Below are 15,025 nucleotides of genomic sequence, written 5' to 3'. Positions count from 1 at the left end.
TGCAATGAAGGCCCATTTGAAATTAGATGACATAGTAGTGGAAAACTTTCATTCTTTGTGCATGAATTTGATTTTTTAAAATAATCAGTCATTTAGAATCAAATTTAGTGAATAAAACTTATGATTGTTCTAGTTTTGGTTTAAAGTATTTTTGGTTAAAAAGCAATGAGACTGATTTTCCTTAAGGATCAGTTCTGAAAACTTTTCCAAAAATGAATTCAAAACAAGTTTTGAGTTATATGATAATATAATCTTCTAAGATTATGACTTTGGCAGGTAATACATTTGATGGGATACTGTTTGGGGTATTTTTATAAGGCAAATTTATACTTATAAATACATGCATACAATATTTTCCAACATAAATTCCCTAATGGTAAGCTATATTTTTCTTTTGTTACCAGCAGCACAGAAATTGTTAATCAGAAATAGCATATATATATATATATATATATATATCTTTGATTTTTTTTTTTGATTTAGAGTCACACAGCAACTCATTTTAATGTTCCTGTGTAGTCATTTGATCACTTAAAAGTATTAGGTCTTGAGGCAGCTAGGTGGCGCAGTGGATAGAGCACTGGCCTCAGAAACTTAATGTGTGGCCTTGGGCAAGCCACTTAACCCCATTGCCTTGCAAAAACTAAAATAAACTAAAAAATAAAAAAAGTATTAGACTTTCTTTTTGTATGAAAATGAAAATAATTTTCAGAATTAAGTAAAATGAAAGAGAAATTAGCTGGGAATCAGTAGACCTGAGTCCTCATCCTGGGTCTTCCTCTAACTAATTGTATTACTCTTAACAAATTATCATGCCTCTCTCTTAGTAATGGGATCTATAACTTGAGAATTTGGACAAGCTAATCTATGTCCTATGTATTAGAAAAGTATCTTTGTCTTTTTAAGCTCACTTGCAATCAATAAAACAAAAATTAATTTAGCATCTATTTGGAAAGTAAGCATTGATTACATGACCAGTATTTTATTTTTGTAGAAACGTTTCCCTTCTTCCATAATTTTAGCATTAACTCTGATAAGCAGTATATTTAACTTTATTTAATGCCACAGAATGCTGGGTTTGAAATCCATTAAGAAGAAACATAGATTTTATAATTTTATTTCCTAAGTCTCAGAAGTGTCTTCAAACCTACATACTTCTGAGAAGAAAATTATTTTACTATTCAAAAATTCTCAGTCTGTTAAATTTTATCACTCTTTTACTTTCACTTTGGAATAATATTTAAAATTTAAAAGATTTTATTTTTATTTTTAAGTCAAATTCTGGCTTGGTACTAATAGAACTAATATAGCTTTGGGAACTAATAAGGGAGGGGGGAACAGTTAATGTAAAAGATACTACTTCAATTTTATTTTTTTAAATTTAAGTCAATAGAGTTAAATGACTTGCCCAAGGTCACACAGCAAGTGTCTGAGGCTGGATTTGAACTCAGGTCCTCCTGATTATCAGGTAATTAGCAAGTGTCAAAGCTAGTGCTCTATCCACTGTGCCACCTAGCTGCCCCCAAAAGACACTTCAGAAAGAAATATATTCATTTAATTTTTCAGTTGAATTTCAAACCAACGTCTGAATGATATTGTAGCAACCTAGCACAGGAAAATTATGTACTGGCTTTGCCAGGGTCCATTTTACTAAATAAATATTACCTCATTAATACCTGCTCTTTTATTTCATCAATAATATTTTCGTTGGATTACAGGAAAGAAATAAACAATTAAAATATTTGAACAACCATCAGGAGTTTTTGAAGTTCATTTAAATGACTAATACCCCTTAGAAATCAGTGAAGTCATTAGAAAATATATGCTTACAAATGTATTTCTACTCAGGCTCTGTAATCTCACCACTTCCAATTGGCATTTCATTATTGTAAGCTCTAAACAAACTTTTTTTGGTAGACAGATGTCACTGTCACAATATTCAAAACCAATTTGTCATATATCATTTTAGCAATGGTTTTTACAAGAATTTTGTTTTACCATGCCCTATAAAAGCATTATTAATAGCCGAATAAATGACAGATGCAGGTATAATTAACATATTAGTGCCACATTTGGAAAATGACAACCAATTTTTAAAGTGGTTAAGGATACGACCAGGTCATTTTTCATCTTTCATTCCTGTTAAAAACATGTATTTTGTTACAAAAATCACTGAAATAAAGTAAAACAAAAGTCACAATGACTGTGGGTTTTATATTTTTAAAAACCAATATTAACACAAAATTCCATTGTCCCTCAGAATGATACCTCCTACGAGCAAAACATTTCTTGTCAATAACCTGGCCGCTGGAACTGTATATGACTTGTGTGTCTTGGCAATATATGATGATGGCATCACTTCCCTCACTGCCACAAGAGTCGTGGGTTGCATCCAATTTACCACAGAACAGGATTATGTACGTTGCCATTTCATGCAGTCTCAGTTTTTAGGAGGCACCATGATTATTATAATTGGTGGCATCATTGTAGCTTCTGTGCTGGTTTTTATCATCATTTTAATGATCCGCTATAAAGTTTGCAATAACAATGGGCAGCACAAGGTTACCAAGGTCAGTAATGTTTATTCCCAAACTAATGGGGCCCAAATACAAGGCTGCAGTGGGACAATGCCTCAGTCAATTTCCAAACAAGCTATAGGACATGATGAGAATATTCAGTGCTACAAAGGTCCCAGTGAAAATGTGACTCAATCTTCAGACATTTGTTCAAGTCAGGACTCTTCTACCACTACCTCTGCTTTGCCACATACCTGGACTTCAAGCACTTCTGCATCCCAAAAGCAGAAACGAAAGATGGGGCCAAAGCCAAGTAATGATTCACAGAATGAAGCTGTTTCAAGTGTTGAGTCCCAAAATGCTAACAGGAATAACTCAACTGCATTGCAGTTAGTTAGCCGCCATCCTGATTCTGTCAAAGACGTTCCCACATCTAAAAGAGCACAATCAAAGTCAAGTAAGTTTCTCACTGTGCCTGCTGAAAGAACCAGAGCAAGGCGCAGGTACTCTCTGAATGGAAAATTAATGGAATACCATTGTTATGTTAAGTCAGAGAACACAGGTGTATTATGGTTTAAAAGGAGTGTGTCTATGAATGGGATGGTAATTCAGTCAGACATTTCTGACTTGGATAGTGGAAAAGTAACTTTTTCAAGATCTGAGTGGATTTTAGAAAGCACTGTGTGAACCTGCTTTTTAAAATTTTTAAATATCATTCTTTGGGAATACTTTCAAGAAAATTGGAATTTGGAATTCCAGTCTTGTCTTGCTGATTTATGGCTTTCAAGTTTGTGTAAAAGCCACTTAGGATTTGGTGTATATGTACATGGGTAACTAGGTACATGTACACATAATGTAGATAGCAACTAAAGAGAGTATTTAAAAATAATTTATTATTGGACGGGGAATGAAGTAGCATCTATGCCTTCCCCTACTCCACAACTGGCTTCCTGATTCTATGCTAACAGACAACAAAAAAGAAAGTTCTTAGAAGGAAAAAAAAACCTTTCATAAAGGAAATGATATCTCCTCCAAACTAACAAAGACAATTTATGGGAAAATTAATATTTTTAAATGACAAGACTGTATATTTATTTCTGGTGACAGTGGTGTTGCCTTCCTTTGAGGCAAATACTGTACAGAAAAGCTCTGTGCTGGTATGTGTAAAATAAAATATTTAATAAGTATACACAGTTGGTGTTAAAGTAAGTACCCTCTTAAACAAAATTCTTGCAACAGGTGCCTTAGTGTATCTGTGACATTTATTATTAATAATTTAGATTGTTTGGTGATTAAGAAAGAATTCAATTCATTTTGTACCTATCACCAATAAAAGTGTAGTTCTAGGATGTGGGAATGAATAAATGACCAGTTTCTAAATGCATGCATTTGGGCATATATAGGTTCTGTGTATATGTAATAGAGATTCAAGGGGGAGCCAAAAAACCTTTCTTTTTCAAAAGTAACATTTTAATCACCATCCAAAAATGGAAGAAAAAATAAATTGTTAACCATTTAGGATTAAAACTCCTTATTAAAAGCCATTCCTTATTAATATTAACTTGTTTTCCCCTAGAAAATCAATAATTCATTAATATTGACAAATTTTAAGAATTTTATTGTTTTTTTAACTAACACTTGTGATGGCATTTAATTAGGAATCTCTCTATCAAACAGTCTATCTATTAACTGAGTTAAATTTGATCAGATTTCACCATTATTATTCAGATAATTTGATATTAACTAAAGAAAGATAATTCTGTAGATTGCATATTGAATAATCCACTGCATCAAACATAAATGTATTGATCAGGGAGTAGAATCCACTTAATGACTTACTATAGGAGACTATTTGTTCTCATGTGTGAGATTTCATAATTAACTGACACAAAGTAAACTTGTGACCAAAGGAAGTGAAACTGATTTTTACAGTATGTAAACTACTCTGTAGCAGTAAATTAGACACTTGGCAAAGCTTTTTATTCAAATCACTGAAGCTTTTTTTTTAAAGCTTTTTTAAAAAAATCCACTTCTGTCTCTTGCTTAATTTCTTTCTACATAAGGCCAATAAAGTAAATTCTAGGGCATGTGATTAAATTAACAGAACACCCACCTAGTTTGCCATCTATAAGTAATTTAAAATATGTTATGTTCGACTGGTGATTATTTTCAGAGATAACTACAAATAAAACTTGTCGATGAGTAGTTTTCTCTAGATTCTCAAACTTTCTTGTTTTGCACCCCTTCTGCATTTTTCCTATTCTTTTATAAACATAAATTCATGTGCCTAATTCAAGGACCTTAGTTGTCATCAACTAATAACTCTGAAGGCCCTGAATCTTAGTAGGCATTATTGATTAAGAAGCCATTAAGTCTCAGAGTAAGAATTAGTGAACATGCAATAGCTAACTTTCTGTTCAATGAAGTGGCAGTGAAATATTTTTGAAAAAGAGGCACTGCTGCCTTTCAAATTAAATTACATATCTACCTTATTCATTTATAAATCCAGTTTTGATTATTTCAAGATGTGTTTTCAAAGTGCTCAATTTTTTCTAAAAATCTTTTATTTCTATCATTTCTAATAAAACTTCATTGAAATCTATCATTTCTCTTTGACCTGCAGTTGTCTGCTTTAATTATGTGTAATTTTGAGAGAAACATATAGCTTATTTTATTTTCCATCATGTACTTTATTATACAGTCTTTTTCAAGATTAATTTTCCTTGAAAATTATATGATATTTCATATGCTGATTCAATTCCTTTTCATTCAAATTTTACTAAATTTCTAAAAAGTTATTAATTAAGAAGTCAATTATTTTACTTGCTCAAACTGAAGTAAGAGTGAGACATATTAACCATTCAGCTAATCACCACACAAGCAGTTATTAGGTGCCTACTGTGTGTCAATAACTGGGTTAGACATTAGTAATAAAAATGCAATTACATTAAACTCCTGCTCTTAAAAAGCTATGCTTTCTGGAGTAAGAAAGAATAGTCTCTGTCCTTGGATAATTTTGTTGTAAGAAGAGTGAATTGGAATGATGATGATAGATAGTGGTTTGAAATGAGCAGAGAGCCTCAGTAAGGGTCCTAAAGAGAATCAGACCTTTAAATTCACCTCCTTCCAGTTTCTTGATCATTATCTCATTTAATAAATGTCCCTTTATCTTTGATACTTTTGACCTAGTTTATTTTTAATTAGAAATTGGCTATAAATATGGAACTGAAGTATATTTTTGTTTACTGAATACATTTTCATGTTCCCTTTTAATATTTTAAAAATTATTATTCAGCTATTATATACTATGATTTCAGTTTCTTTAAAGTTTAAATGTTTTCTGATCAATAATGTTTGTTTTTGGCCCTCAGTCATTTTTCTTCCATGGATCATTGATTGATGGAGGATTGTGGGGATGATTATCCAACACAGATTTAAATATTGTAATTTCATATTGTATTAGTATTTTATATGCTAAATAGTATCCCAGTGGCCATAAAGAATTAATGTAGTACCCAGTGTGTTGGTTTGTTTTGTTTACCTGTATTTCTTATTTACAAAGGAAAGTTCTAGGAAGATAGGGATGGTTTACTGCAAAATGATAGCCATGTAAATGAAAGCATGAATAAAACTTTTTTTAAGAAGAGAAAAAAGTTTAATGTAGCTTCTAAAGAGATTTGATTTACTCTCAAGGCTTTATACACTGGAATGCACTGCTTCAGAATTATTTGTTGAATTGATTTTGATTTTGTTATGTATTTGATTGCAATCACTTTCATATCTACATACATATGTACATGTTGAAATAAGTGGGGGGAGAAGATGTTAGCAGCTAAAGTGTCTGTACCTACACTGTGTCAGAATGGTTCAAAGACATGTCCAAATATTTCAATCTGGAAATAGGGTCATAAAAATCCATGCTTTCAATTTTGTGGTGTGTGTGTGTGTGTGTGTGTGTGTGTGTGTGTGTGTGTGTGTGTGTGTATCTATGTGTACAAATCCCAATTATTGATTTGGCTGAAAACTGTAGTCACAATGAATTATGAACCATCTTGAAACCATGTATATTTTACAGCCTACTTAGAAGTACCATAGATACTTTAGCAATCATCTTTTCAACCCCGATCATTTTATAGATAAAGCAACTGGGGTACAAAGAGGAAGTGATTTCTGCAAGATCATACAGTGAAGTATAAATATTTACACATAGACAAATGATTTTTTTCAAAATAATTTTTCCAATATGGAAAGAAGTGTGTTTGGGATTTTTTTTTTTTTATAAATTTCTGCTTCTTTTTAAATGCTTCATATAATAGTTTCCCTGGCTACTAGACTAAAATAGGATTACTAACTTCTATAATCTATGATTTCATTAATGTAGATCTTAAATTGTCATAGAACAATCTTCTTTCCCTTAGCATAGATGGTTGTTGTGGGTAAAAACTATTAATCACATGGTAGTCAATCTTGTGTTGATTAGCCACTCAGAACTTAGTTAGATTATTCCTCAGATGAAAGACATAAACCAATGCTGGATAAATTCTTAAAGATTACCAGCTTGTACTCCACTGGCATATCCTCAAGAGCACAGGTGAACTCCCTACTATTATGAGAATTCAGAGTAGGATTTGATTAAAGGAAAATAAAAGTATTTTTTAAATTTTTATTCATTTTGCTAGTAATATCTTCATTAATGAAAAGATATGCCAAGCATCAAATTGCTTTCATATTTTAATTTACATTCCTAAGTTTTATTCATAATCATATAATGAAAACATCCCTTCTTCCCATACAGTATATTTTTAAGCAATGATTGTAAAATTTATTCAGTGAAGTCTATATATTTAAACATAACTTTAGTTATGTTTAACCCATTTCTTCCTAAAGCAGCACATGCTACTTCTGAATTTCTCTCCCCCCCATCTCTTTCTCTTGCTCACTCTCTCTTGGCAATCATGTTAAGTAACATGCCCAAGGTCACACTGCTAGAAAGTGTCAAATGTTTGAGTTAAGATTTGAACTCAGGTTTCTCCTGATTCTAGGACCTGACTCTAGTATTCTTATTCACTGCACCACCTAGCTTCCCATGCTCTAATTATTTAGAATTTGTTCCTTACATTAAACCTATATTTTATAACTTCTACTTATTCCTGCTATTTCTGCCATGTAATCTCAAGTAGAATTAATTTATCAAATAGAACATATTATTGCTATTTAAATGCTTAAATCTTCTCTTCAAAGCATAAACATTCTCAGTTCCTTCAAATAATCTTCCAGTGATATTATTTTGAAACTCCACCCCGTTCTCCTGTATTTGTCCACATTAAAAAGATGAAATTTTAATCTAACAATTTAATTTTATGCCAAGAATAAGTCACATTTTTATTCTATATTCTATTTATATATTTTGTCATGAAGTTTGAACTTAATGTTAAGTCTGAATGAAGATATGATTGAATTGACTCTCGGAAAATTGCTTCTCACCAATTTCTATATATTTTATATTATATATATATGTATATATATATATATATATATATATACTATGTTTGATATGTATTTAATTACAACAGAATACAGCTTCTTAGTTTAAAAAATCTCTAAATTTCTATATCCAATATTTTCTATGATTTATTTCCCCCCCAGTTCTTCCTCTGTGACAATGGGAAGAGAAGAATTCTTTATTCAAACAGTAAATACATTTTTTTTGAAATACACATCTTTTTTTTTAGGTTTTTGCAAGGCAATGGGGTTAAGTGGCTTGCCCAAGGTCACACAGCTAGGTAATTAGAAAGTGTCTGAGGCCGGTTTTGAACTCAGGTACTCCTGACTCTAGGGCTGATGCTCTATCCACTGCACCATCTAGCCGCCCCAGAAATACACATTTTTAAAAGCTAGAAGCCTGGAAAAATATATGTAATTTTAGATTAAAATTGGGCTAGGGATAAAATGATACTGTTCAAGAATCTATCCATAAATTAATATTGTTAATGAAGGAAAAGACTCACTGACAATATACAATGTTTCTTTTGACATAATGCATTTATCTAATGAAATACTTTATACGAAATATGAATCAACATTTATTCAAAATAATTTTTCTAATGTATAAAGGTATGGCACACATTTTACTGAAAAATTTTCTGCTTCACTTTCAGTAGTTCATATAATGGTTTCTCTAGCCTGCCAAGTGAAACAGAAATGCTAATTACATTAAAATAATCATGACTGTGTATTATTTTTCAAACTTTTGAACTGTCAGATTTCTTCCTATCATGTTATAACATAATATAAATATCATTGGCTATGAGAAAATTCCTATTCCCAAATTCTTTCTAGGACATGATTGTGAACCAAACCTTGAAAGGATTCAAATTGTATAGTACAATACTCATTTTTTTTGCTCTTAAATATTCTACAAAGTTTCTAAGTAGGTTTGTGTCCTTCCAATGTGCTTCTCTCTTTGACATGAAGGAAATGAATGCTAGGTGTGGGAGGGAAGGAATCTTTAAATTTACAGAGAAATCTTATGTATATTTGAAGGGGAAACATATGACTTTCTTCATATCAGAGGTAGGAGGAAAAAGAAAATCAAGTTTTAGCATGAATAGATATGGAAAAGAGTACCAAAACTGAAAAAATATGTATTTTTCTTTGTCCCATTTGATGGCTTAATGTTGTAAAATGAATTTTTTGGATAAATAACACATTTTAGAGTAAAATGTTTAATCCATGCAAGCCTGCACTTTGAAGTATGATTAATAAATGAGTAAAGAACTAGCAGCCTGATTCACATATTACATTATCATGGGAAAAGCCTACAATTTAGTGAATTAAATAATAGAGTATCCTTTTACATAGAATTTATGCTTAAGAAGTTGAGAGATAGATGAAAAAAAACCCATCAGACATTAAAGGGGCTAATTGTAAATTAACCAAAACAGAATTTATATATTGTGAATAGTGGATAACATCATCTATAGATTTATATAGATGAAACTCTTCCAGAATCTTAGGGGAACATTTATTAAGGTGTGCATTTTAATGAATAAATTAATTTCATAAAATTAAAATTTTATTCCCAGATGCATTGCTGCCTAATGTTGACAAGATTTCCCACAACACACAGGTGAGCTTGCTATTGCATATTGAAGGCACTCTGTGATACTTATATGAAAGATATTTAGTTTTAAGTGAAATTTTGATTTGTTTGTGGTACTTGTTTAATGCAGTACACTTGGATTTCTTGTCAAAGCTTACTAACTGCATATATATATATATATATATATATATACTAAACAATTAAAGTATGAAGGTATTTTGTTGAATGGATTTACAACCAGTCATTTCTGTATTAATCATTAATCTATTTACTGTAGCACAATGTTTTTGGTAATAAGAATTATTTTGTGTCTGACTTGAAGAATCAATCTACTTAATTATTTTACATTATTTCATGTTACTTACAGGAATTCCTTTTTCCTGCCAAAGTTGGTCAAAAATTTAATTAATTTACCCCTAAAATTTTCTCAGTTTTATTGAATTTTAAGTCCTGTCTGTGGTTTGCCTTTGCAATGCCAGAATGGTACATGGGTTGGAGATTCCCAGCCCCTGCTACACACTATACATCCCAATTAAATTGACTGATGATCTCAAAACCTAAAAGTTTATAAATTCTATGCTTTTGGAAAGGCTTTTCCTTAGGCCAGGAAAACTTCAGTTTTCCCCTCTTAGAATTCTTGACATTCTTCAAAGCTTGGCTTCTTTGGGAAAGTTTTTTCCAATGTGCACAGGCATTTGTATTTTCTCCATCTTCAAGTGATCATTATGTATTGGGTGCTGTGTTTGTGTGTGTGTGTGTGTGTGTGTGTGTGTGTGTGTAGAGATAGAGTATCCTCCTGGTAGAACATAAACCTCTTAAAATCACTTTTGTTTTAGTGTCTCACACAAAACATGACTAATAAATACAGTATTCCACTTGAAAGTTTGGAAAATACTTTCAAATCACTGCCATTGCAGCCTCCCAGTCAATTCTAATGATTATTATTCCAATTTTATAGATGAGGAAACTGAAACTCAGTGAAGTTAAGCTTATAGATAAAATATCGAGAGACAAGATTTGAATCAGTCCTCCTTTACACCAAGTCTAGCAACAAATAGACTATATTGCTTTCAGTTTAATTAAAAATTTATAAGATGGAAAGGCTACAAGAAAAGTTAGATATAATATAATGCAACTTCCTCTTTATATTACACTATGCTGTTTTGATTTTTCTCACAATTATCCATGAACAATGTGCAACTATTCTTTTTTACTGATGCTTCATTTTAACAAAGGAAATTGGTAATTTCATGGAAGATATAATCTTGTGTGCTTATGAGTGAATGTGTGTGCGCGTCTGTGTAGAAGGAATGTATGCATGACCATGTGGTTTATTATATGGAAAGTAGAGGTTTAGGTCTGGAATACTTCAAAATGCTAAACACATTTTATTTTTGGATGCAATAGGTATCATTAATACTTTTATTGTTATTCATAACCTTTTCAATAATGCTATAAACAAAGCTTCCAAAAATTTGAATTTTATGGTAAATTATTCATGTAGCATTTTAAGGATTTTGTTTTGTTTTCAATTAAGCTATTCAAGAATAAAAATTAATATTTGCATCATAAATGAGAATTATTATTACAGTAGTCCATATTTATTTGCTATTAGTGATGAAAATCGCAGTCTTCCATGTCTGTTGATTTCATGTGAATTTCATTCATGTCTTTCTTTTTTATTTTATTTTATATATTTACCTTTTCCCCAATTACATCTTAAAACAATTTTTAACATTTAAAAAAATTCAAGTTCCATTTTCTGTCTCTTCCTCTCTCCCTTCCCTCTACCATTCCTTAGATGATAAGCAAACCAATATACATTATACATGTAAAATCATTAGTCATTTTTCACTAGAAGATCAAATTAAAAAATGAAAGAAAGAGTAATTAAACCTGTGCCTAAAGAATTCTAAGACTGTGCATACCCTTTGATCTAGGAATACCACTTCTAAGTCTGTATCTTAAAGATTTCAACAGGTGGGAAAAGGACCTTATTTATCCATGTCTTTCTTTGAATTTTCTGTAAAGTCTTGCCTAAGATGCTGAAGTCCTTCCTTTTTGTTCTTTTAATATTGAAAAATTTCATATCACATCATAGGTTATGTTTTCATGATCCCTCCTTTTATGTCCAGCTTCTGACCTGTCCAATTACTTTTTTTAGTCATGGTAATTTAAAAAATTATTGATTTTTTTACTAGATAAAGTATTAAATGAAATTGAAGCAATTTCCAATTTCCTAATGATAATAGCTGTTCTTTTTATCTAAGTGCATATATCAAAGTTTTGAGTAGATCAGGGAAAAAAAGCAGTCGTGACAAATTTTACTCAATTTTATGACATAACTCTGTGATCTTTGAAATCTATGATAATAGCATATGAATAACATTGGATACTGTGATATCTGCAAATCAGCAAATGTCAATCTTATGATGAACTTTTTATCTGTGCTCGTAGGCTCAAACTAAATAAAGTTAGAGAAGCTAATAACCAGAAGTCTGCTCATCTTTAGCTCTTTGTTTCATTTCTTTTCTTTACTTTTTCTTATCTTTTTCTTTCTTTCTTTTTCTTTCTTTTTTTTGGTGATAACTCATGAGGATCAACCATCACAACACTGAAAAAAATGGTGATATGCATTTGTAGTTTTGAAATATTGTCAATGAAATCACAAATATACTTATGTATGATATGTATTTTTTAAACATTAGAGATATGTGGTGAATAAAGATGCCTCATATTTTACATTCTTTTATATAAAGAAGCAGTAATATATTTAATTATTTGATATATATTGGTCTTGTATTTAATAAATGTTTATAAAGTTTTCCTTTATATTGGAAACTTAAAGATTTGGATGGAATTGAATAGGAACAAAATATGAATCATTAATTCATATATTAGTTAAAGTCCATATTATATATTCTTTATCAGATATGAATCACAAAACCTGATCTGATCCTCATTACACCTCTGTCACATCATTGAGTTCTATAAAACTCCATATAATTCTTTTACATGATTTTTGTTGAAGTAGAACTTAATTTCTTGTAAATGTTCAAAAAAGTTTTACTTTATTTTAACCAATCATCATGAAATTTCTTTTTTTGTACTTCTTAGTTTAATCAGTTTTTCACAATGTAAATGGTATCTTACAACATAAAAATAATGCATTTTAAATGTATTCCAACCAAATAAGCCCTGCATTGCTCAGGTTCGATGTTGAGGACTGCTTCCTCCAAATGATAGATTTTTGGGGGGTTAATATTAAAAGTAGTCTCCAGATCTCAGCAAACAGGTTTAGAATAAATATGTAAATACTGGATACAGACCAGCTTTTATTCCACCCCAAAGGAAATGTAAAGGAATACATAAGGGAAAATTCTAGGAAACACATAAAAGATTTACTATAGCCTATTTACAATCACAGGGTTCTACTGAGTCTCAGAGTGCCCTACAGATTCATAGTGCTCACTCAGAAAGAAAATGAACTTGAAGTTTCTAAAGTATTCCATGCCCTTACTTTCTGGTGAGTACTACTTTCACCTCACTTAGATCCATACAAGTTTCTATCCTTATGTCACTTCTCTAAGGCTTGGACTATCCTTGAAATGTATTTGGAACTGCTTCCTTTCTCATTAGACTTACACTTTATGGATAACTCCAATATTGAAAGTCGAGTGTAAAGTTCAGTTTCTTATCTATTTCATACCATGGCTTTTAAATCTTACTTACCCTGATTCTTTGAAGCCTATATCTTTGATCCTTTTTTATTTTTAAGAACTCATTGAACTCATTTCTGGTTTCCATGGTAAAATATTGTTGAAAGAAAAATTAGACATGGAAAAAACTAAAGCTGCATAAAAAGTGAAACATTTTGATGATTTAGAGGGGTTTGAACTTGTGAGTAAAGAAGAAATTGAATTTAAAGCAGAGAAATTTGGGAAAAATTGAGGAATATTTGAAGGACAACAATTTCCAGATTCAGAATTTACATCCAACTTCTGTGACAGAAGTTTGAAGGTTCAGAGTGGGATAAAGGGAGAATCAAGGAGGATTTTAAAAGGGGTCAGTAAAAGAAGAGAAGGAATCAAGAAGTATTTAAGGAAATATTTAAGGTCAGTCAAGGTAAGTAAAAAAAGGTAAGTAGAATAAATGGATAAAACAAATTGGTAGATGTATTAGTTGAGGGTGGAGGAAGATTGATGGAACAACTAAGAGCTTGAAACAAAAAAAGGAAGGAATATGGATTATTGATACTCTGGAACTATCAGCATTAAAGAAAGGAAGGACAATGTGGTGGCTATAAAAGTCTTAACGATTTAACACAAAAAAACTCTCAATCGTTATGGAAAACTGGACAAATTTTACAGTGACTTGAATTGTGTTTTGGGATGTTTGTGTGTGTGTGTGTGTGTGTGTGTGTGTGTGTGTGTGTGTTTTCGATTTTTGAGTTTGTCAGATGTCTGGCATGCCTAAGCTAATTTTTTTTTCCTAGAAGAAAAAAAAAAGAAATTCAAAAAAGGTCTCTCCACTGTAAGTTATTAGGGATGTTCCTAAATATGGCTAAACAACAGTAACAACTACAAAACAGGACTCTAATAACAGAAAAAAATGAAGTATCAGAAAACAACATTGTTTGAAGGATAGGTTGGAAGAATGCTATACAAAGAAGGGAGAAGAGAAATAAATGACATATGGAAATAAAGTGGGAAAATGAGACTCTTAAGGGAGGGGAACTGGCTGCTCTGAGAAAAAAAAAGCCCCAAAGTCTTTTCTAAACAATAATTGATAAAATAGAGCCACAGATGCTATCTGATGATGAGAAAATTTTCAGAGATGAAATGAAGAGTAGTAGTGGTTGTTGAGTAACTTCTTAGGAATACCAAAAATTGAAAAAGTTGTCTTCCTAGGCCATATACATAAGTCATAAAAGAATCTTTCCATTTTGTAAGACTTATGGTGAGTCATAAATGAAACAACCAATAAAGTATTTCCAAATATTATGAAATTTGTTGTAAAAAATTAAGACTTTTGGGATACAGGTTTTGTTTTTATCACTGCTGGTCACTCAAGGCATGAAATGCTATATGCATATATATATATATATATATATATATATGTATAATAAATACATATATACACATGCCCACATTCATACATACATATGTATATATACATATACGTATATATATACATATATACATATATACATATATATATGTATATATATATATACATATATATATATATATATATATATATATATATATATATATATTCTGGACTAAGACTTAAAATAAAGAAATGACTTCTGACCAGGAATAGAGAGCACCTAATGAAGAGTACCTGGTGTCATTTACATTTATCAAAGGAATTTTAAAACCGAAAAGGAGGAATGAGGGGGGAA

General features: G+C 30.8%; 1 protein-coding gene across 10 annotated transcripts in view; it reads left to right on the top strand.

The window, feature by feature from the left end:
• Nucleotides 1-15,025, top strand: part of LRFN5 (leucine rich repeat and fibronectin type III domain containing 5) — a 380,753-nt gene that overhangs the window by 354,850 nt on the left and 10,878 nt on the right. For 9 of the 10 annotated variants that reach the window (XM_074235994.1, XM_074235993.1, XM_074235991.1 and 6 more), the window contains one exon: nucleotides 2,261-4,053. In XM_074235994.1, coding sequence (XP_074092095.1) covers nucleotides 2,261-3,203 — 943 coding nt within the window. In that variant the 3' untranslated portion in view covers nucleotides 3,204-4,053. Of the gene's footprint in view, nucleotides 1-2,260; nucleotides 4,054-9,601; nucleotides 9,646-15,025 lie in introns of those variants that run through there. The other variant, XM_074235998.1, reaches the window with a different exon arrangement.

Source organism: Macrotis lagotis, chromosome 4, assembly GCF_037893015.1.
Source record: "Macrotis lagotis isolate mMagLag1 chromosome 4, bilby.v1.9.chrom.fasta, whole genome shotgun sequence".
Taxonomy (NCBI): Eukaryota; Metazoa; Chordata; class Mammalia; order Peramelemorphia; family Peramelidae; genus Macrotis; species Macrotis lagotis.
The sequence above is the reverse complement of the archived record's forward strand: the minus strand, read 5'-3'. Positions and strand labels throughout refer to the sequence as shown.